General features: G+C 45.0%; 2 protein-coding genes across 3 annotated transcripts in view; one reads left to right on the top strand and one right to left on the bottom strand.

The window, feature by feature from the left end:
* ARPC5 (actin related protein 2/3 complex subunit 5) overlaps positions 1-11,152 on the bottom strand; it is a 12,432-nt gene extending 1,280 nt beyond the window's left edge. The window contains exons 1-3 of one of the 2 annotated variants that reach the window (XM_018575162.1): positions 10,921-11,152; positions 5,444-5,526; positions 2,316-2,492 (exon numbers count right to left, since the gene is read on the bottom strand). In XM_018575162.1, the coding sequence (XP_018430664.1) occupies positions 2,316-2,492; positions 5,444-5,526; positions 10,921-11,062 (402 nt within the window). In that variant the 5' untranslated portion in view covers positions 11,063-11,152. The remainder of the gene's footprint in view (positions 1-2,315; positions 2,493-5,443; positions 5,527-10,920) is intronic. The other variant, XM_018575154.1, reaches the window with a different exon arrangement.
* An 11,276-nt stretch (positions 11,153-22,428) lies between these two features.
* Positions 22,429-24,534, top strand: part of ABL2 (ABL proto-oncogene 2, non-receptor tyrosine kinase) — a 52,309-nt gene continuing 50,203 nt past the window's right edge. Inside the window, exon 1 of the mRNA XM_018575127.1 lies at positions 22,429-22,447. Coding sequence (XP_018430629.1) covers positions 22,429-22,447 — 19 coding nt within the window. The remainder of the gene's footprint in view (positions 22,448-24,534) is intronic.

The following is a 24,534-nucleotide window of genomic DNA, read 5'->3' as shown; positions in this document are numbered from 1 at the left end:
TTGGAGCTGAGCAAGAAAAATGTTACCGTGTATGGCCAGCTTTGTTTACCGCTATAAAACCTGGATACACCAGCAAGAAAGACTAAATGGACCCACAGTCAACAGATAATGGTTGCTAGTTTGCTGCTGAAGCAAGCAGGATTTTGTGAGGACTTGGGCTGTTTGGGACCACCACAGTGGCTACTGGCTGGGTTCATTTTTTTAAAATTTTGTTTGACTGATAGCCTAGTATTCCCTCAAGGTGAGGCTGGCCATACACTGTTAGAATTTCAACCTTTTCACAGGAAGTGGCTGAAATGCTAACAGCCTGCAGGATGAGCAAAACAAATCTAAGTGTATGGCTAGCTTGTTTCCAGTGTCAACTACACCCAAAGACATTCACACTTAAAGACGTGGCCTTTTGCCAATCAGATGACTACAGATAACTCTTTAAAGAGTCAGGAGCTGAAAGCCATGCAAGTAACACTTTCTCAGTACAGCAGGTACCTCCTGCTTTCTTTCCTATAGTGTCCCACTGTACCTTACCCTTGCTTTCAAACTACCCTGATCCACCCCCTGAAGTCAATATGCAATACTGTCTAAGGACTAGGCACACACCATAAACCCTCCTCACTTAACATTGCTTAGGGTTGGCAATTAGCAACTCAAGCACCAAGAGTGACAATGTGAAAGGTGGAGCAGCTGCTACCCTACAAGTTTTGGTTTTTTTTTCTAATGGGGCTCCCAAACCCCACAGACAACAGATTTCAGATGGTTTGCTAAAATCTAATACCCTGTGAAATTTAATGCTCCTTCCTGCGCCTCATCTATTACCACAGGACTGTCACTTTTTTTTTTACATAACAGATCATCCATGACAGGTTTTAGAAGAAAGCAGACTTGAGCATGCTTTACAATTTAGATTATGACCGAATTGCATCCTTTGTGAAAGAAACTACAGTGTTCATTTGGATAGTAAGGGTTTTAGCCAGCAGCTGATATATTTGAATTGCCTATTTAAAGTTAAAGCATATCTAAATCCAAAAATGTAATATATTGCAGCCAGTCCTTAGATGTGGTGACAGCACTGGTTTTCATTTTTTAGGCTAAACACAATTTCAGCAAGCACAGGAAATACCTAATGATCTTGCCTGAAATGTAGGGACCTGGTCACTTCCTGTGAGCTAAACAGATAGTTTACACAAGAAAGATAACATTGTTTTGCTACCAATCCTCTGAGCCCTCATGTAACGGTGATAAACAAATGCAGACATGTTTGAAGTCTAGCCTGGGTGGCAACTATGGCTCCCCTCCATAAATACAATGGTGGAATGTAGCCGCCCAGAAAGTGTTATTCACAGCATAGTTTTTAGGTGCAGACATACTTGAAGCTGACCATACACTTGCCACTTTTCCATCAGTTTTTAGCTGAATAAAAACCTGTTACTTAGACCTGAGCTGTCTACAGCAAGAGGGCACCTATTAAAGGAGAACTATGAGGTGAGTGCTTTTCACTCACCTCATAGTTCTAGCCGACCTGTGACAATGAGACTGTCACAGGTCGGCTCAGTAGATCGGGAGGTGAGCGAACACATACCGGCGTTCGCTCACCTCTCGATCCTGTCACGGCTCTCTGCCGTGACAGGGGGAGGGGCTGGATTCCCCTCTCCGATCTGCCAGCGCTGACTGGCGGAACGGACGGGGGAGGGTACAGCTGGCTCTGCCTCTAGATTGACAGCTGGCTCTGCCTCTCACGCAGCTGGGCGGATCCCGTCATTTAAGTCGGGATCCGCTCCGGCGTCTCAGTATACCGCGAGCTGTAGCTCGTGGTATACTGAGCTTAGGGTGACGGGAGGACGCTAGTTTGTGTCCTCCCGTTACCTTAAGGAGAACTATGGGGAAAAACACTGACCCCATAGTTCTCCTTTAAGGCCCAGTCAAACCAGAATGAAGTGCACTGCAATGCATGCACTTTCCTGCATGGACTACTATCTCAATACAAATTAGTAAACTAAACGCGAGATTGTAGTCCATAACAGGACAGAGCTTGGAGCGGTGACTACTTTACAACACACACAGGGACCATGGGGAACAAAAAGTAGCCACCCTCCAGAAGGAAGGACAGTGACCGTATGAATTCAGAGACTATTTGAGGATCTGCAGCTTTGTGATACACAAATAAGATACATTTTGCAAATAGTTAAGGTACTTAAGATTTACCTCCTGAGTTTAGTGTCACTTGAAATACTATTTCTTATTGATTGCTACAGGTCACATCAGTTTATATACTGTCCTTTTACTGAATGAGCCTTGGTTCAGATTCAGCGGACGCTCACCTTTTCATGCCATTGCAGTAGGACCGCACTGCTGTTGTCAGATGGACTCTCAAAGCCCTTGTAGATGTATTTCATTAGCAGGTCCACACCACTCGGATCTAGTGACTGAACGGCTTTCTCAATCTCATTTGTTTTGAATGAGACCAGCACTTTCAGCACAAGGTTCTCCGCCCGATCCTGTCATAGAAAAAACAGAAAAAGAAAAAGCAGTTGGAAAATATTCTAACCTGAAGAATTGCCGTGACATATAATTATATGAAGGGATTCAGTATTCGGATGTCCTCCATCAAACTCCTACGTGTTTAATTCCAGAATACAGAGTGATCAAAAACAGAATGTGAGCAATCACGAAATAGATATAAAGATACATACATGCATTCCCTGCTGAAAAGTAGATGTGTAATTAAACAATCCTTTTCTGTAGCGATTGCCACCTTCTGTCTGCCCATCACTTTCACCAACTTCCTGGATTCCCAGTGTGCTTTACATCTCTTTCCTGCTGCTTGATGTGATCTCATCTCTAGTTCTCAAGACCACATATCCCACCATGCATTGCTTTCAGCAAGCAATGATAATGTTACATTGTTCAGACTGAGTTGTAGTTCAGTAGGCAATCTCTGAGTTATAACACATGAAAGGCATATTCACAGGGCTGAATGAAATTGTGTCGGTAAAATGAAGCAGTACATCCTATGGGCATCTTCAAAATTCTAGATGGATATCGTTTTTAGGAGTGGGATAGAACTTATGGAAATCCAATATAGAAATATACTTTGAGTTTTTGACCATAGATGCCCTTTAACATTTGTTATTTCCCTTTTTTTTCACTCTGCACTATAGGGCTTTAGCCTGTGGCAAGAACCTATGGATTCTTGCGGCAGGAATCCGAGGTGCGTCCGTACAGATTTGGCCGCTGCGGCTATTCAAGTTAATGACAGGATAACAGCGGCAGTGTTATGATTGGTCACCTGCACTCCATTGCCAGTCATGGTGCTCGTAGTGATAACACGGATGGTGCAGCAATACCCAGTCATGGAAAACAAAGCACACCGGCACTCAAATGAAAGAGTGAAGCGTACCTGCTTTTATTAAACCTATCATGTCACAAGTGTCATACAGCCAACATTTCATAGCCAAGCAGGGTCCCTTCCCCAGGGCGTTATAGTGGCAATGTCACCCTGAAGAAGGGACCCTGCGTGGCCCAGAAACGTTGGTAGGATGACAGCGGCCACAACTGTCCGTGGCCGTCTGCAAGTAATCGTTAATGGGACCATTACTTGTGGTTCGGGATAGATTTATTAGCCACCTGTGATTCCTGTGGCAAGGATCCATAGGTTCTTGCCGCAGGAATCACTGGCCCAAGGGTGGGCAACTCTGGCCCTCCAACTGTTGTGGAACTACAAGTCCCATGAGGCACTGCAAGACTGACAGTTACAGGAATTACAGGAATGACTCGCAGAGGCGTGTTGGGATTTCAAGTAAAAGCACAGCTGGAGGGACGTAGATGCCCACCCCAGCCATAACTGCACCATCTGAATGTAGCCCGAGACTAGAAAGCAGGACACAAATGGTGCCTACACATACCTCTAGCAGCATTTCTTCTTCAGCATGGGTGCCCCAAATCCCTGACTGCATAATTGCCATCTTTACTGGTAGCATTGAGGGCTTGAAGGCCAATCATAATGAGCCAAAAGAAACATGGAGGCCGAGGGATAGCAGGGCCAGCATGTGACACTACAACAGTATGCACAGGCATTATTTAGTGTTGAAGCCTATCTGCACTGTGATCACTGATGTGGTTACTTTAAATCTGAGTTCACCCCTCAAACAGACTACTGCTAGATTCAGTTTGTCTCTGCACTCTGAATAATGAAGTTATGAGGCAGGTGGCAAAATGTAAGAAAATAGAAACATTTAATGAACACTGAATGCAGCAAATGCATGTTCACATAGTCTGCATTCTGGCCTATAACATAGGAGGAAGTGTGACACACAATGCTCATGAAAAGGAAGTTGACAAGAAAATGTCCAGTAGTCTAACATGACTAATCAGGATGCTCATTAGCCGCAAACTAAACCACTGAGAGAAACCCTGCATCTGAAGGAAGGGAAGCACGTAGGTTTTAACATTGGTTTGTTTGAAAGAACATGAAAGAACCCCCAGCAGCAATAATGACAACGTTTTTTCTGGGATACGGGATCAGTTCTGTAATTTACCGATAATGAAGTGTATCCTTTGTCCTGCTGGACTAATGCAAAAAAAAAAACTTCCTTTACTGATGCTGTATCCTTCTCACAATGGTGAACTTCTGGCACTGCGTGGGTTAAACGGGTAAAGTCACTTTCCCAGGTGAGTTTGGAAAAATTGAATCGTCAAATCCAGCCCATCTCCCTATACTTGCCTTTGACTGAGCGCTCCTTTCCCTCCGCCGATGTATTATCCGTACAAGCAGCACAACCCTGCGTTCTGTATTTAGAATTTTGCTCGCATATGACGAGGACTTATTGGTCAGAGTGGTCACCGGACCGATGAGTGCTTACCGTTTGCAAGCGGAATTCCGGACCGCAGGCATAATGTGCGTTGCGATCCAGTGTGGTCGGAGGGCGTGGCTACGGTGCCATTCACTTCAATGGCCCACCACGCCCCCTCCTGCCCCACAAAAAAAAAGAGCCAGTCGCAATGTGAGGCAGTACGTTCTGGCCAGAATGGGGCCGAAACGCACTGTATCTGATGTGAACGTGGCCTAACGGCCTTGTCTGTAATAGTGAAGGATCGTGCCGCTCACCGTCGCTCCTTAACTCCTAGAGGGGAATTTATCAAAATTGGAGCAGACAGAATCCGGAGCAGTTGGCCACGGCAACCAATCAGCTTCTCCTTTTCATTTGCAAAGCTTACCTGAACAAACTGAAGAGATAAACTGATTGGCTGCTATGGGCAACTGTTCCAGTTTTGATCAATTCCTTTTTACAAAATGCAAGATGTTCTGTCCCCTGTGAGGATCGGGATCCTGTCATTCATCCGCCCCTCACCCATTCACAGAACTCCTTGCATTGAATACCAGCAGTGATTCCATTCCAAGTCAGTGTAAAGACAGAAAAAAAAATGACAATTGTTGGAGGGGCCTTACCTTTGCAGACTGATTCTTTGCATTCATAGGTGGATTCTTCAAAGCAGCCTGTAGAGCGCCCACCATGTTCCCTGTACACAGCGGTTAAGGAAATCACAGTACAAAAAGAAGAGAATTGAAGGGGTGCTCTCTATATTGCATGCACCTGTAATGTACACTCAATGGAGAGTATGACACATATTACCCATAATCCTGTTCTGTCATCTCTAATCATCCACTGCCCTGAATTCTGATCTATATAGTGCCAGCTGTATTTTCACTTGTAAACTAAAGATTCACATGTCCAGTATGATTGCCATCAACAGGGAATGGCTACCTTGGCTACCAAGTAGGCAGCAGCAGCATTTCAACATCTTCCTGGATTGCCAGTGTGCTTTGTATCGCTTTGCCTTATGCAATGCAATCTCTACATATCCCATCATGCATTGCTTCCAGCCAGCAATGATGATGTTACATTGTTCAGCGTTGTGGACACAAGGAAGTGCGTATTCCCAGGGCCGAGTGAAATTGGGACACTGCATTGGGGAAGAGCATCTTCAATATGTCATTTTACAAATAAAGTGCACCTTGGTTCTCAACTGGTGGGTCGTGACCCAGAACTGGGTCACCGCATGCCTTCCACTTTTCTAGGCGAGAGGATTCTCAGCTTCCCCCTAGGGCAGCACTGTCAGTTCACGTGCCAAGCAGCCATTCATATCCTACTCAGTGCAGAGTGTCAGCTTAAGGTGGCGTGGGCTGGAGCTATGGGCGTCAGGGAGCTCCATCCATACATGCATTGCTTACAGCTTCCTCGCATGTCCTGTAGTGGTGCCTGGACCGGAGTGACATCACATTCTGGCTCCCGGCATCTCTACAGGGCGTGCAAGGGGGGTTGTACAAGCAATGCATTTTCTTTTTGGGAGTGTGTGTGTGTGTGAGAGAGATTGTGTCTGCGGTTATGCGTGTCCATCAGTGTTTTTGAGGGCCCGTTCACACCAGTACAGCGAGTTAATCACGCAGTCCCATGAGATTAACCCATTGTACCATGCAATCGCACCTACTACGCACTCTGGTGTGGGAGGTGCTTTGCATTGTCATTCATTTGCACGGCACCCCAAACGCACCTCCCGCCCACAGTTCAATCGCCCGCACTGAAACGCGCGGTACCACATTGCAGTGCGACATGGGTCACAACTTAACGACCGAGGACAAATGTGGGTCCTGAGGTTACACAGGTTGAGAACCACTGGGGTATACCAAAGTTATGGTCTCCACAAGCGTTTCATTGGACACCAAGACAGATCAGTTACCACACTAAAGCCACATTCACACACACATTCTCTTAACGTGCACTAAACGCAATGAAAACGAGTAACACGCTTGTGTTGCCATTAATTGCGGCCAGGAAGATGCGTGTTTTCCTCCGCATTTGTTTGTGTTAGAACGCGCACAAACACAGAAGCCAAAACCGCATGTCGCAGAATTTGCTTTTTGCCATGCGTTCAGGAGCCCAGTGAACTTCCCGGAACGCCATGGTGTGCATGCGGCCTCAAGGACCGTTCACATTAGCGGGGCTACACTACTCGGTACCACACGCAACCAGGAAGTTCAGAGGTTTTACTCACAAATGTGTGAGCGGCCGTTTATAGCAATTTTAAATGTAAGTGGCTACTTTTTTCTGTTTAATAAAACGTTCGATCGACTACACTATGAGGAGTTCTTGTCCCTTTTATATTTTCTTGATAAAATACTGATTCATGTGGTGAGGACGAGACGACTGTGAGATTATCAACTGTCATCTATGAATACCCTGGTCTGGTGAGCGCGCATCCCAGAGGGGAATTAGACGTGGACACTTCGGTGTGGGATTTTTATCATCATTAACGTGTTGCTGACACTGGAAAATTTCAATTATTTTTGGATTCACATAGAGCTGCAGCTAACGATTATTTTCAAAATCGATTAGTTAGCCGATTATTAAGTTCGATTAATCGGATAAAAAATAAAATACATTTTAAAAAATGGCTCCAGTGATGGGACTTCTAGTTTGTATTGAGATTGCAGTCCATCACAGGAGCAAGCTTGGAGCAGTAGAAGTAAAAAAGATAAAAAAAGTGTGGTGTACCATATAGTGAAATGAAAAGTGTAAAATTATACAGCAATGAATGCAGAATACCACCAGCTATAGAGGAATACAATAAATCCCAGCAATAGTACATTATAGCTGGCGGTATTCTGCATTGCAATGTATAATGTACTATTGCTGGGTGTTGTAGTCCTCTATAGCTAGTGGTATTCGGCATTACACCACTGTATAATGTATTATTGCTGGGATTTGTTGTACTCCTCTACAGCTGGTGGTATTCCTTGATTTGTAGTCCTCTATACAGTGCAATGCAGAATACCACCGCCTATATAGGAGTACAACAAATCCCAGCAAAACATTATACATGCCGTTATATATATATATATATATATATATATATATATCTGTGTATGTATTTTTCATATTTTCACATTTGAAATTGTATATATTTGATCCACCACTGATTCTAATTTTATGCACTCATGCACGATTTAAGACTTATGTTCACAACTATTACGGAGGCTTATGATTATTAACACTCATTCATTTTGCTAACACTGATTTAATTCACTCACGGGTGACTTTGAGCGCTGCACACCCAGTTACACACATTAGCCTGTCTGCTAAAATGCTGTGTTTCCGCAGATGGGCTAGTACAATGTGGCAGCTCCAGCAATGTGCATTGTATTGCACACTGCTGGAGCTGTCACTGTTCACTTCTTTGTTTTTATAACTTTATTTGTAGTGTACAATGTGTACAGTTTATTCAGGTCCCCATACAGCAGTGAGGTGTGCTGCTGTGTGGCGGCATCAAGTGCACTGCAGGGGGGGGGGAGCAGCAATCAGACCCGCATTGTAGTGTGAACATGGTACACACAGAACTATGGTCTTCTATGTGTCCTAACGGTGACCTGTGTTGATTTGGTACAGTAAAACGCAGGTCACTGCCACGTGTGTGAACAGGGCCCTAAAACACAGTGCACACCATGGCGACCGCACTTGCTGCAAATATGAACCATAACCCTCCTGTCCTGCCTAGGAAATCACAACTAAGCTCTAATCTTCAGACTGGATACTTCACATTTGGTTTTCATTCCAAGCGGATTACTCGAGTGCCAGATTTTTAAGCACGCAGCAGCTGAATGTACACACGCGCCACAACGAATAGGGTCCCCCTGTGTTCTATTTTAAGAAAACGAGGCGTATAAGTGGTGCTATCATCTATGCCAGCGAACAGGGAAGGAGCCAACTTGAAAATGCTAAACATGGCTAGATTTCCATCTTCCTGAAGTCTCAAGAACCCCACTTCCTGCATTCCTAAACGGCAAGCAAGACACGGCATGCCTTCTCCACAGCAGCTGGAACACTGTGTGCCTAGACATGACACACTAAGGTGTGTGTACAACCACAGAGCAAAGCATGGACGGAGCTACACAACACGTCATGCAGATCAAAAAACATTCCGCCTATTGTCTGATGCTCCCAGGAAAGATTACACAAAGCTTACACACACACACAGACGCTTTGGAATAACAACCTCACAAACACACAACATATATCAAACGATCTATACTGGGAAGGTTGTACGCATTCATTACAAGCTTGAGATACCAAAGTCCCCCACCCCGGAGCACATAGAGACATACGGAAAGCAGAAGTAGGCTGCAGTGCCGTCTACAATGCTTCCTCTTTACACTGAGCAAACGTGTCTCTGAAGACATGGCCGGTACCAAGGAGCAGCAATTCCGGAGCCAGGCTGTCCAATCCAGGAGCAGCAATTCCGGAGCCAGGCTGTCCAATCCAGGAGCAGCAATTCCGGAGCCAGGCTGTCCAATCCAGGAGCAGCAATTCCGGAGCCAGGCTGTCCAATCCAGGAGCAGCAAGATTTGGTTTCAGGAGCCCGCTCCATTGACCATGACTGGAGGAAACCTCAATGCTTAGGAGCTGGTTGTCATTTTTAAGGCGCATTGGCGACCTGGGATTTGTCCGGTCCTTGTGCAGTGACCAACAACCAACCGGATGTCAACGTTATCCAGGTGATGGCTCTCAGAGCAAGCAAGTCACCTGCACACAAGACTTACCCTATAGCAACGCCCTGCACTCATCTATACAAACATAGGCAGCAGTGCCGGACAAAGCACAGGAGCCATTTCTACATATACAACGTATGTCAACCTATATAAAGTGGCCATCACACACAATGCACACCTCTAGACACTATAGGTATATGTGCCCACACACATAGGGTACACCTATAGAATGTCCTCCATCTCACTCACACACCTATAGTGTCTTCCATCACACACACAGGGTACACCTATAGCGGGTCCTCCATCACACACATAGTACACCTATAGAGTGTCCATCACACACACACACAGGGTACACCTATAGAGTGTCCTCCATCACTCACACACAGGGTACACCTATAGCGGGTCCTCCATCACACACACAGGGTACACCTATAGAGTGTCCTCCATCACTCACACACCTATAGAGTGTCTTCCATCTCACACACACAGGGTACACCTATAGCGGGTCCTCCATCACACACACACACACAGGGTACACCTATAGAGTGTCCTCCATCACACACACAGGGTACACCTATAGAGTGTCCTCCATCACACACACAGGGTACACCTATAGAGTGTCCTCCATCACACACTCAGGGTACACCTATAGAGTGTCCTCCATCACACACTCAGGGTACACCTATAGAGTGTCCTCCATCACACACTCAGGGTACACCTATAGAGTGTCCTCCATCACACACTCAGGGTACACCTATAGAGTGTCCTCCATCACACACTCAGGGTACACCTATAGAGTGTCCTCCATCACACACTCAGGGTACACCTATAGAGTGTCCTCCATCACACACACAACGTGTACACCTATAGAGTGTCCTCCATCACACACACACACAACGTGTACACCTATAGAGTGTCCTCCATCACACACACAACGTGTACACCTATAGAGTGTCCTCCATCTCACACACAACCTGTACACCTATAGAGTGTCCTCCATCACACACACAACCTGTACACCTATAGAGTGTCCTCCATCACACACACACACACAGGGTACACCTATAGAGTGTCCTCCATCACACACACAGGGTACACCTATAGAGTGTCCTCCATCACACACACAGGGTACACCTCTAGAGTGTCCTCCATCACACACACAGGGTACACCTATAGAGTGTCCTCCATCACACACACACACACACACACACACACACACACACACAGAGTGTCCTCCATCACACACTGTCCCAGTTTGATATACACACTCATCCACACCTATAAGCCTGACCTACTTACCCCGGCCCAGAGCTCCCCTCCCCCATACACACCGTGTATCAGTGCGGTACACTCCCACCCACACCGGCACACAGAAGGATATCCCCGGATAGCTCCGTCCACTTCCCCCTCGTCCGGTCCCTGCTGTCCCTCTCCGGCCTCCTCCTCGTCAACGAACTTGTTCTCATCATACTCGTCCACATCCACCCTCCGGAAGCGAGCGGGCACGACATTCTTCGCCATCCTGTACCGGAGCACCGTGCAGCAGGCAGGGAGCGGCCAGCCTCAGTGCGCATGCGCAACGGCTTCCGCTCTGACTGCCGGCTTCCTGTCAATGAGTGTATGGGCTGACATCTGCCCGGGGAGGAGGAGGAGGAGGCGGCTGCCCTGTGGTGGGTGCTGAGGGCTGTACTACACATCTCCAGCTTTTTATAATATTCATTATTATTGAACTGCAGGGGCTAAGCTCATTTATTTCACACAAGGAAATGACATGCAGACTAAACCTTTTATATTTTGTAGTGTCTCAGTTTTGTATAAAGTGAGGAGGGGTTAGAACTTCTGTTTTTTTTTTATTGCATAAAGATTTTTTATTGAATTTGATCATTTTTATCCATGTGTACAAACATTGAGCGTGCATGTTCATACCGTGCAACTCCAGCTGTGCTGAAACTACAAGTCCCAACATGCCTCTCTCTCTGGGGCTGACAGACTCTTGCAATGCCTTATGGGATTTGTAGTTCCACGATAGCTGGAGTGCCGAGGTTGCCTACCCATGGCATAAGCTATTGTTCATACTACCCCTATAGCCATTTCTTTGCAGACACCGCCACCTCCACCCAGGTCTGTTTATAGGGGGGTATAGGCCGCCCTCCTGTACCGCCTCCAGGCCTCAGCAGCAGAGCCCAGGACAGCCTCAGTGCAACATCATACTGGGCCCGCCAACATCATTTCTAATGGCGGTGTTCTATCAAACTTTGTGACTGCGTTAGAATGTGAGACCGGTGACGTGGTCACACATTTTAATGCAATCCTGCCCAGTTTTTCGGCGGTGGAATGTGTGACCGGTCATGTGGTCACACATTTCAACGCAATCCTGCCCACTTTTTCGGCGGTGGAATATGTGACCGGCAAAAGGAGAAGAATTCCAACGGTTTCTCAGCTGTTCCAGGGCAGATCGTCATCGCACAAGGTACGTGGAGGAGAACCGATCTGCCCTGGAACAGGTGATCGGTCCCGAAATGTAATAACCTGGCCTTGGGGCGGCAGGTGGAGTAAATCCGGCCCTGCCTGCACATACCATGTGCGATGACGCTCTGCCCTGGAACAGCTTAGAAACTGTTGGAATTCTTCTCCTTTTGCCGGTCACATATTCCACAGCCGAAAAAGTGGGCGGGATTGCGTTAAAATGTGTGACCACGTGACCGGTCACACATTCCAAACCAGTCACAATCTTTGATAGAACAGCGGCCCCCGGAATCCTGCAGTAAACTGGATCGCCAAACTCCGGAGGAGAGGGAGAAACTCCAGGACCCGCCAGACCAGCTGCTGATTGGAGGAGGCGTGGACTGGGGGCGGGGACTGTCTATTTAATTGTGCGATATGTATGTGTCCGGAGCCGGAAGGACATCTCCAGGAGCGATAGGCAATCATAGTGATCACTACTATTTGAACTCTCACCTGTAATGTTTCTCCTCTTTGAGAAGAAGAAGATACATTGGGGGACATTTCTCAATTCTGTCACATGGCAAAGCAATGCTTAAGAGGAGCAGGGGGACATATCTATTACAAGGTAACAGCTTGATTCCTAAATTCCTCCCTCGGCTACTCTAAAGTCACATTGCGACAGAATAAAACCAGACCCCGGCCACTTCTTAAAGCAGGCGTCGGCAACCTCGGCACACTAGCTGTGATGAAATCCCAGCATGCCTCTGTCCCTGGGAGTAATGCCTGTGGCAAGGTATCATTCTCCTGAAAATACAAAGATATGTACAGTTTCGTTAACACATGCCCCATCATGCCTCTGCCTCTGGAAATCATGCATGCGGCTGACAGAGTCTTGCAATGCCTCATGGGATTTGTAGTTCCACGATAGCTGGAGTGCCGAGGTTGCCTACCCATGGCATAAGCTATTGTTCATACTACCCCTATAGCCATATCCTCCTCCAGCTCCATCTGCCAGCCTCCTGATTTACATATGTAAATAGTGACTTTCTTAAAGTCGTCATTTACATATTAATAGATATGTGGCAGCATCTGGCTTCATGATAAGTTGCTCTGATCCCAGTTATTGCATTGTGGGATGGGTACAAGGGGGTATGCACATTTGCCTCTACTAGGAGATTTGATGGAGTTCTGGAGGGGACATAGCTGAGGGCAAAGTGCCAAATGACAGCTTATAACTAAAGGCATTTTTTGTTTAATTTTGGAATGAGTGGTGAGGGGTTAGAACCGTTGTCCAGTGTGTATTCCTATCTATGTACCTGTTAGGAAAATTCACTCTCTCTAATTATTATTACCCTGATCACCAATGTCACCAAGAATAAGAATGAGGGTAAATCCAAAAGTTTGAGTTGTCACCAGAACAGGAATAGAGGGGAAACTGTCCAATCGGGAAACTTGACACGAGTAGGGATATCCTTCATATTTGAAAGCTATCTTCTCACTTACTGTTGGGTCTACAGGACAGGAAGTAAAGTGAAATCTCCCTAATAGGACACAGATGGCAAACAAAATACATCCTGGGGCTGAACTAGAAATCAGAGGGCCCCATAGCACAATTTTGTATAGGGCCCTTTGATTTCTAGTTATACCCCTTGCAGAGCCCACTTGAGATCCCACACAGCCCACCAGGGTCACCCTCAGGTGGGCTGGTCACACTCCTAACCTGTCCGCCTCCTCTTCCTCCACGCTCGCTGATGGGCCCCACCTCCTCCTCCGTCGCCGGGCCCGCCTCCTTCTCCGTCACCGGGCCCCGCCTCCTTCCCTGCTGTCGGCCATGGGCCCCTCCTTCTCCTCCCCTGCCGGGTCCGGCCTCCTCCCATTGACTCAGCTGGCGGTTCTGGAGACGAACGTGCTGCTGCACAGATTACGGTCTTCTTCAGAGCCGCCAGTGAAAGCCACCAGCAGAGGATGCCATAGCGACCCAGGCGGCCACTCGGCATCTGGCCAGGCCCCCCCTGTGCCCCGGGCCCCATAGTGGCCGCCTGGGTCACTATGGCGATTGTTACGCCACTGCTAACATCGTTTTCAACCCTCTCTTATCCTATCCAAAATGAAAAAAAAGGTTTTGACTTTCGATATACCTAAGTTGTCAGCTACCAGAAGAAGTCGAGTTCCTCTGCAAAGGATATAGAAGATATTAAAACTATACAGAAACAGTTGGAACTGCAGTAGAAATACAGATTGAATGTAATATAGTTTTAAGTCAATTAAACCGCAGCTTCCAGTTATAAATCAGAGTGCATTCAAAGCCTATAAATCCTCCTAACCCAATAACCCGTACACTATCAGGACATTCACTATATGAAATCAATTGTAATGTCATCAGGCAAGAGTCTTCATTATTTTAGTGAGCTGTTACTATCTTATCATTCAGGGAAGGGCAGGAGGCAGCGGTCTAAAGGTAATTCTCGGACTGGATAGTTACCATGCAAATCATACTAAGGGAAAACTCCTAACATAATAATAGCATATATTATTTTTACTCAAGCATTAAAGTGGACCTTTACCCATATCTTTAAAATAACAAGAAACACACCTTTAGAAATGTTTAGTAATAACAATCTACAAACACATACTTCTAGATAAGAACCGGCTTTGTATATCTTTGCACACCTTATTTCTCTTTTCTTCTGACACTGACAATGTTTACTAAGGGAAGATTACTAGCTCTCCTTTTACTTCCTTGATTTCTGGCACATGTGACTAGGACATGTGACCATGCACATCATCTCAGGGGAGGAAAATGCCTTTCCCTCAGATGAGATTTCCCAGCAATGCTCTGCTGATGACAAGGCAATCACAGTGTGCATTGCTTTGGCAAACTGAAGCCATTTTGCTTTTTCAAAGCAGGAAGTGAATGCTCTGCAAGTGTAAGTATTTCAAAATCACAGCATTTTACACCTGACATGTCTATGTTATTATTATTCATTATACATACAGGGATGCATTGGTAGAATTAGATTTTTGAGTGTAAAGGTCGGCTTTAAATGTCATTAAACATTGTCATTCCATTTCAGTCTGCAACAAGCAGACTACCTGGTACTGCCAAAAAAAAAATAAGAAACTGCAACCATGGCAAACAGGGCCGTTTCTATAATGAGGCAGCCTGGGTCCCTTGTTGATAATGGCTTGCTCTTGAGTGTCCCGGTTTTATTTTCTTGCAGTGTTTTTTTTTTCTTCTTCTGGTGCCTTTCTCTCCATTGATTGTCTTTTCCGTTTTGGTTATTGTTCTATGATACCTACAATATTATTTAATTACAAAATATGTGCATAGTGTATACTTTACCAAAAAATTGCCGCGAGGTACTAAAGTGTTCGGGTTTGGCTTGAAGAAAAGGTGGCAACCCTAGTCCCCTGGGAGGCAGCAGGTACAGCGGCATGGCTGCACAATGTTTGCAGTTTGCCTGTCGCCCCTTTTCAGGCCAGAGCGTCCCAGGTTGTTAAGAACCAGATGGGGAGATGTGTAAGGGCCATACACATCTCCCCGCCCAGGTCTTAGCCCCCTGGGATGCTCTAGCCCAGCTTCTGGCAATCAGTGACGTCAGTGAGCTGGGCGGGATGCCAGGCGGAGCTGGAGCCAGAGCTGGGCAGTGAGATGATCCACCCCCCACCCCTTAGCATGCACCACCAGCACACGCAGCTTTCTCCCAGAACGTGCACAACTAGCATCCTCGCTCCACCCCCCCTGGCCCCTGCTGGCAGTGAAAAGGTAGGGACACTCCTGATGGCAAAGATAATAAGGAAAGAAGGAAGGCCATCAATCTGGTGCAATCATAGACACTCCATCGGGTTTGAGAAAGAGGGCTCACCCCCAAAACTCTGGAGTGGAATAGAGCCAGAGGCGCAAATGTGCGCCATCTTCCCCAGTCTGAAGTGATGCAGATAAGAGCTGCACTCCATACAGCTCTGTGATCACAGTAAGTACAGTGGTGCTCATAGTGACAACGAATGGCTCCGTGTAGATCCACAGGATGATAGAAAAAAACTCCCCATCCCTCAATCATTCAAGGGGCAAATTTCACATGGGTCATAAAGCCAACGTCTCAGGGCCACGCAGGGTCCCTTCCTCAAGGCAAAATAGTGTGTTAGGCTGCAGAGAGACCACTGCTTCCACAAGCGGAGCAAGGGTCCTCCTCTGCAGCATATTGGCATGAGACTTGATTTTCTACAATCTCAATACAAATGAGTAAACTAAACGTGAGATTGTAGTCCATCACGAGAGCGAGCTTGGTGCGGTGGCTACTTTACAACACACACAGGGACCATGGGGAACAAAAGTAGCCACCATCCAGAAGGAAGGACCAATTCAGAGATTATCTGAAGATCTACGGCTAAGTGATACATAAATAAACTATGTTTTTCTTAATGGCTAAGGCAGGGTCGTAACTGGAAATCACAGGGCCCAAAAGCAAAAAAAAGTACCTGCCTCCAGAACACATTCTGCACCCTTGCTTGCTCTGACGTCAGAAGAGATCACTACGCCGCTTACAGCTGCAGAGCCCGCCATAGACCCTGCACACCCCCGGCCTACTTCACCTCTGCCATAGGAGAGAGGTGCTACTGGGCCCCGGCATCCTTCTCTTCCACTGCTGCCGGGCCTCGACCTTCTCCACCTTTGCTGCCACACCAGACCGATGCTGCTGGGCCCCCGGCCTCCTCCATCGTCGCTACCGGGCCGGCACTGTTAAGCCCCAGCCTCCTAAATTTCTGCTGCTGGGCCCATGGCCTCCTGACCGGCCCCCCTTTGCCCCGGGCCCAAAAGGGGGTAGTTACGCCATTGGGCTAAGGTACTTGAATGCATTTTAAGCTTTAACTCCTGAGTTTAGTGTCACTTTAACACCGTATTGTAGCACCAGCTAACCATCGCCAATAACGTGCACACTGTGGTGTGCATGAGCCCTAAAGGTGAACAGACATGACTTGATCCTTGCGGATGATGCAACTTATCCCAATTTAATTAGTTAAAAAATTGGCCTTGTGGAATTCAGTTTTTCTTGATATGATTATCAAATGATCAGATTGAAGAGTGTTTGGGCTTGTAAAAAATTTTTTACGGAATACCTTGAGGCTAAACACCATCTGCTGAACTCCACATTGAAATCACAGGTTGCCTATGCCTGAAATGTTTACAGGCTCTATCTACATTACACTGATTTGGAAAGAGCAGTCTATAGTTATCAGCAGCCTGCACATTTAACCCTCCCACTCATGTACAAGGCTTGCCATTTTACACAGTAAGTTAATCATTCACAATGTGGTGAACAGCTTAACGCACACCAGTGTAGGAGAATGCTTTCTGTCGCCTTTGATCAGACAGTGGCTTCTTTTTGTAATTAAAACACACCTACTGTATATGCACAGAGCAAGCAGCTATTTTGTGATATTAGGTCACCTGGCCTTGATGTCAAGTAACTCAAACTGTAGTGATGTCTGAGTGAATTTAAAGACTGCCCTAAATAAAGCAATTGCTGCATATGGTGGTCGGTGAACAACAATATGTATAAGGAGTTCCTGTATGAATGGTGATGGTACAGTGGTTAGGTTGAGTTGGGATAGGTTGATAACTTCCTTTAGCCTAACCGAAGATCCGTACCCCAGTATGAACAGGTGCTGGAGGAACAGTCTATGGAGCCTGAATATTGCACATGTGTTCCTCTGATCATTGTTGCAATGCTTTGCAGGCACCAATGCAAAAATATATAAATGCACAGTTTTGTTTGACACATGCGTGCATGTATTATTTTTTTTGCAAAAAGAGGACTATGCCTATAAAGTATTTTAGTTTGCTAAAAGAACAGTGTATCACAGGGGTGGGCAACTCCAGCCCTCCAGCTGTATTGGAACTACAAGTCCCATGAGGCATTGCAGTTACAAGCATGACTCCCGGAGGCAGTTAAAGTACAGCTGCAGGGCCGGAGTTGTCCACCCCTGCTGTATCATAAACATTTGCCATGCTTTTTTCACCAATTTTTTAAAATCCTCTTTTGCATCTGAGTGCTGCTGATCTTTTCCAGCCTCTTTCAGCCATTACTGTCCACAACTACCTGCTACAGTATCAAGTACACATCATTGCTCTGGACTGGTTTACTGATAGTGACAACAGTGAATCATGCCAGTGCAATATGGCTGCTTTTAGTTTTCACCAAGAGTAAGCATATTATGGGGTGACAATGCAGAAACACAATTGGGAGACAGTTGTCACCCCATAATAGGAAGTGCATGAACAAGGATCTTTATGGTAAGACCACTAGGTGTTACATTGACTAAAGCTGCAGATTTAAAACCAGTGAAAGCAACTTTTGAAATTACATCAAAAAGTTAAAACATATTTGTGATTTTTGAGATTGGGTTTAGATTACTTTAATACATTCAGGGGATGCAGTCATGTTGTCTACTTTTTTCCACCTCAGTGACAGGCTTGGTGGGGTTGGGAAAGGGAGCAGGTGGTGCCCACTGCCTATCTTTGTGGTACCATGCTGCAGTACAATCAGTTGCAGCAGTGCCTTACCCTGCACAATGAAAGATACCCCCTACTTCCCCAAGGATAGACTGTGGGTGCATGACATATTTTTAGGTTGATTCTCATTGAGTGCAATGGGCAGCTTTTCATCATTACTACAAACATTCTAAAACATGCTGGCTAGACCCCCTTCCTTCTTTCCCACCAAGAAATTACACTCCATGTCTGATTGTGCCCCAGGCCAGGCCCGGCGCTACCGCAAGGCAAGTCAGGCGGCCGTCTGAGGGCGGAAAAAACAGGGCATTTTGACAAGTACTTGTACTTGCCAAAATGCCCCGATGTTTGCGCTATGTAATTTTTTTCACTTACCTTCGGTGCGGGAGAGCAGCGGCGAGTCAGCGCTGGTCCGTTGGGAGGAGCTCCAGGTGGGGTCCTAATTTAGCTGGCCGGCGACTGCCAGAGGATCCCGACACGCGCGGCACCTCTGGCAGTCGCTCGGCAAATGCACATTGCCTGTGTAGGCAAGAATCCTAGCACCAGCACTGCCCTCAGGCTCCTCCCAGCAGCCCCAGTGACGGTTCAGTCCGTCACAGTGCCGAGTGGGGGGGGGCGCAAAAATGCACATTGCCTGTGTAGGCAAGAATCCTAGCACCAGCACTGCCCCTGGCTCCCTCTTGGCCACTATGAACATCCTCAATTGACGTTGGGCCTCCTTATTCTTTTTGCTCCCCGTCCCAAAGTGCAAACAGTGTGCCTGATTTACTAACCACATGCATGTATGGAACTTCAGTGATGTGTCAACAGAGAGGCTGAACAAGCCAGCCTTGTATTCAAAGTATTTTCTAAGCAACCTGCGATATGCAAAGACACACGCACATCAATTATAGCATGCTTACAGCAAATTCACCAACAAAATGTGGTTCGCTATGGAGTGTAAGCTACAGCAAATGTTGTATAGAAGGTAGTACACTAACTGCAACATGTGAATTGAGCAGGAATGGGTTTTTTAGCAGATAGGAATTGTATTTGCTAGGTATAATTACATCTGCACACTCATGTGAACCCACGCTACAAGTGTACCAGTTATAAACAGTATACAGCCATATCTCTCCAATCTTGTGAAGTTCCCTTTAGTAAATCAGTCCTCTATCAATCCTCTAGTAGCAGAGAATTGCCAGAATAGCTTTAATACTTCCCTTAATCACCACTAGGTGGCATAACATGTTCAGAATATGTGTCTGCATTTTGATACTCAAACACCCCAGAATCTGCTGCCTACAGGGTTTCCAATATCATATTAATGTTCTGGGGTCTAGTTAACCATTTTTTTCACCCATGATTCATCCAAATTTCAAATCCAATAAATTAGAAAAATATATAAATTGTAGGAGAAAACACTTAATAAATAGACCCCGAAAGTGTATCTAAGGCTACATTTACCCTAGCACTTCTGAGTTTGCATTACTTAAACCAAAGAAAAATGATCTGGGAGATATAAACAAACTTCCTAGATCCAGTTTTCCTCTGCGTACATGTACCTGCCTGTAGATGCATTTACATGCTTTTAGAGAATCTACTCCACCCTGAGCGCACAGAATTCTGTTTTATACAAATAGAGTTAAAATGAATGCACATAAACACAGGGAAAGGCAGTTTGAATGATATCAAGAAAAATCATTATAGGCCTTTTTATGTGTTTAGAAATATAATTTTTCTTCTGAATATTTGTTTACGTCAGTGTGAATGGCAATTTTTATGGCCACTCAATGGAGATGAGGAGCATGTGTTTTTGGCATTATTAGCCCAAAACAAATGTTTACAAATATTCACATAGCCCACGAATTGTTTATAAATAGATTATAAAGAGACCCCTTAGCATTTTGCATGGGTGAACCGGGGGGTGTTTACCTGTGAATAAGCACAACCTTGCACTTTCACGCATGGTCTTCTTTAAATGGCTGTTGGAAAATTCCACTGTGGCATAATTATTCTTTGGAACCAATGTGGCATTTACATGCACAGTAACACTTGCCTAGTGTATGGCAATGCCCTCTACCCCTCATTCCCCAGTGTCACCTTCATGTTGGGGAACATCAGGGACCAGCCAGCAAAATCAATCCAGGGTTTATCTGAGTTTGGTCAGTCAATGGGTCAGTCAATATTCTCCTATCCAACAGTTTTTATCTGGATCAAGCAATGATAACCTTTTGTCCCTGGGTACCGCAATGTAACCTGCACCATTACAGCAGGCATCCTAAGGAAGTGACTAAAGGTGTATTTCAAGGTGTATTGTTTAGCAGTGCTCACTATAACCTCCATTTTTAAAATATATTTTCTTACCGGATTACAGAGGCTTCTTAGATAAAATGTAGAAATATACATCCTACACTTGTGTCCAAAGAATAGGCCAAATATTTGTCCGTTTCCGGACCTGTGATTAGAACTTGTGGTGTGTTGCTGTTAAAATGTATAATAATGTGAAGGTTAAAAAGATATAGCATATCACAAATATATTACATGTAAAAACTGTAAACATGTAATCATAGAGTTTGAAGGCGCTATTTATAGGATTGGGGCCTATATCCGGAGAAATACGTAATAACCTCCAATTGTGTGGGTGAAACCCTAGGAGGTCCTGGGTAGGATCCCACAAATGTTCATAGCTATATTCCCAATCTCACCTGCCGTCAGCGTATTTACTTATATAAATGTTATACACTGGCTGTCTGGTTCTCATCATTTCATCTTGCATCAGATTAGACTGAAAACATTTTGTAAAATTCAGTAATATTACCTTTGGCATCACATTGAGTGATTTGTCAGTAAAAACATAGTAAGAATTGGCAGTACTGCATGTGTTGGAATCATGAACATGTTTCATGATGGGGTTACTGTGCAACAGGTAAGTGGGTGAATCTGCAGCCAGACAGGGGTCATGTCAATAATTGCTTTTATACTATGTGGGTGAAAGATCACGGTGCTGCAACAGGTCAGCAGATTTTGCTTCATGGACAAGGATAGAGTGAGACTATCAGGGTTATTCACAAAAGGGTGAAGAGTTTGGAGAAGGCCGGAGAAGTGAACAATCTAGGACAACATAGCTGATTTGGAAAAATTATCAGATTCAGCTCACTTTCCAAATTAGCTATGTTGTCCTAGATTGTTCACTTCTCCTGCCTTCTCCAAACTCTTCACCCTTTTGTGAATAACCCTGTATGTGTTTGGAGGGGTAAGTTAAGTGTTAGAAAAGAATTGGTGAATATGCCCTAAGCATCAGGTTAGGCACTCCAGCTGTAGTGAAACTACAAATCCTGTCAGTCTTGCAATGCCTCAAGCAACTTGTAGTTACACAACAGCTGGAATGCCAAGCTTGCCTACCCCTGGGTTAGTCATGTTTAGGTCTGATTCACACCTAAACAACAGCGTTTTTATGCATAAAAACGCAAATTCTTTTGCTGCACGTTTTTACGTGCGTCTAGGCGCATACACTAAATAAGCGCATTCTTACGAGCTTATTGAGACACACTAAAGTAAAGAGACAAAATGCACGCATACGCAAAACTAATTGCAATGGGTGACGGGAGGACGCTAGTTTGTGCCCTCCCATTACCCTTAGGAGAACTATGGGGAAAAGCCCTAACCCCATAGTTCTCCTTTAAAGCACAGCAAAGTTGTGAACTCGGCCTAAGAGAGGAATTCCCTTCACTATTGTAGAGATTCCCTCTCAACAACTGTTGTCTCCAGGACAGGAAGTGAAGTAAAGTCTCCCTAATGGACACAAACAGAGAGCAAAAAAATAAACTGAGCATAGTTTTAACCCTTCCCTACCTTATTCATACCTAAAAAGATGGTTTTGTCAGTATATGCACTTTAAGTTCAGCACTTCAAATAGGATCTTGTTGAGCAGGGTTGCCAGCTGCTCACCATGAATGACAGGATCTCAGGTAAGTTGAAATTTTAGGAACAAGCACAGTCAAGACGCTGGATTCATATATTCAGAAGATCAGTCAGAATGTGATAAAGCACAATGGCTCTGCTGAGGCTGCTCTCTACAAAAATGGGACGTCCCACATACAAGGGAATCCGGGATTGAAGATATATGCATATATACAGTCCAATGAGAGCGCGAAACAAGATAGTATGCGGGTCCAAAAACGTTTGATTTTTGCCACCCTCTTTTTTTTATTCATCAAGATAGTGTTTATCAGTGAAGAACAGAGTTTCTTATGTTTTCTGAGCATCATACAACAAACAAACAGAAAAACAGTAAAGCATAAAAAGTGCAGTATATGGAACAAGAAGAATTAGAGAAGACAATCCTCAATCCACTTGTTACAAATATAGACTTGGGGCATAACCTTGAGATACAACATTGTGGTATATATTATAATTACATGAACAAGGGTGTACATACAGTTTAATTGTGAATGAGCCGTACATTCAATAAAACTTACTTTCTTACTATAAATCATGGACTATTTGCTGCCTGGTTTTCATCTCTTCTTGCATCAGATTAGACTGCAAACAGTTTGCACAATACAGTAATCTTACCTTTGGAATCACATTGATGTTTATCAGTACAAAAAAAAAGACTATGCTGGTTGTGTCAAATCATGAACATTCTTTATGATGGGGTTACTGTGCGACAGGTAAGTGGGTGAATCTGCAGCCAGACAGGGGTCATGTCAATAGTCAGTACTATTCTATGGAGGTAAGAGATCAAGGTGCTGCAATGTAGCAGCCGGGTTACAGTGCATGAGGTGACCTGAGGATCTAAACAGACAGACGAGAGTACATGTTGCCATACACGGACTGTTTTATGGCAGTGATATGGCTGTTCAGAACATCGGTATTATTAATAAGTAATTGTGGGAGTTATTGAGAACCAGTAATTAATACTAAATAAGGGGCAAATTCTGATATCTAAAGATTGTACCATTTTCTGTATTAAAAATTCAGCCTGGACTGTCTACAGACCTGCAGAACTGGGAAGAACAGGCAGTCAAAACATTTCCCACCCTCCACAGGGATGATTAAAGTATAGGTAAAGTTTCAAACAAAGTGTTCTTATCTTTTTTTTCCCCTATCCCACTGTGCTAACCTAGCACATCTTCCCCCTTTCCAGATGCATACTCACCTTGCAGTGTTCCCTGTGGCCTCCAGGATTTGTCCAGGGGGCCATCTCCCGAGCTTCTCCCACCTTGGGAGACAGTTTCATAGAACCCAGACTATCCACAGACCAGCAAAACTAGGACGGGGAGGCAATAAAAGTTCTGTCCACCTTACACAGAGATGCTTAAGGGCTAAGTGAACTTGCAAACAAAGTGTGCTTATCATTTCCCCCATCCCTCTGGGCTAACATATTTCCCCCCCTTCCCAGATGCATACTCACCTTGCAGTTTTCTCCATGGCCTCCAGGGTTTGTCCACCGGGGTCATCTCCTGAGCATCTCCCACCTTGAGAGATGGTCTCATTGAGCACTAGACAGTCCCTTTAGAACGCTCTTGCTTTATGGGTTTATATGAGACCATATAAACCCATATACTGCATATAAACACATAGAAAACCATATTTACATATGAACCCATAGACAGCACCATAGGAAAGTTCTTGCTTTTCTATGGGTCCATATAAACCTATATAAACCCTTATTTCCATATGAATCCATGGATGATCCCATAGGAAAGCTCTTGTTTTCCTATGGGACCATTAAAACCCATATAAACTCATATTTCCATATAAACCAATGAACAGTGCATTAGTAAAGCTCTTGTTTTCCTATGGGACCATATAAACCCATATTTCCATATGAACCCATGGGCATACCCATAAGAAAGCTCTTGCTATCCAATGGAACCATATTAACCCATATTTCCATATAAACCCATGGACAGTCCCAAAAGAAAGCTCATGCTTTCCTATGGGACCATATAAACCCATATTTCCATATAAACCCATGTAACCCATATAAACCCATGTAACCCACACAACCCCATATTTCTACATACACCCATATTATTATGTTAATGAA

The sequence above is a fragment of the Nanorana parkeri genome, unplaced genomic scaffold (genome assembly GCF_000935625.1).
Source record: "Nanorana parkeri isolate BGI_ZX_2015 unplaced genomic scaffold, ASM93562v1 scaffold52, whole genome shotgun sequence".
Taxonomy (NCBI): Eukaryota; Metazoa; Chordata; class Amphibia; order Anura; family Dicroglossidae; genus Nanorana; species Nanorana parkeri.
Note: the sequence above shows the minus strand (reverse complement) of the source record. Positions and strands in the feature narration are given on the sequence as shown.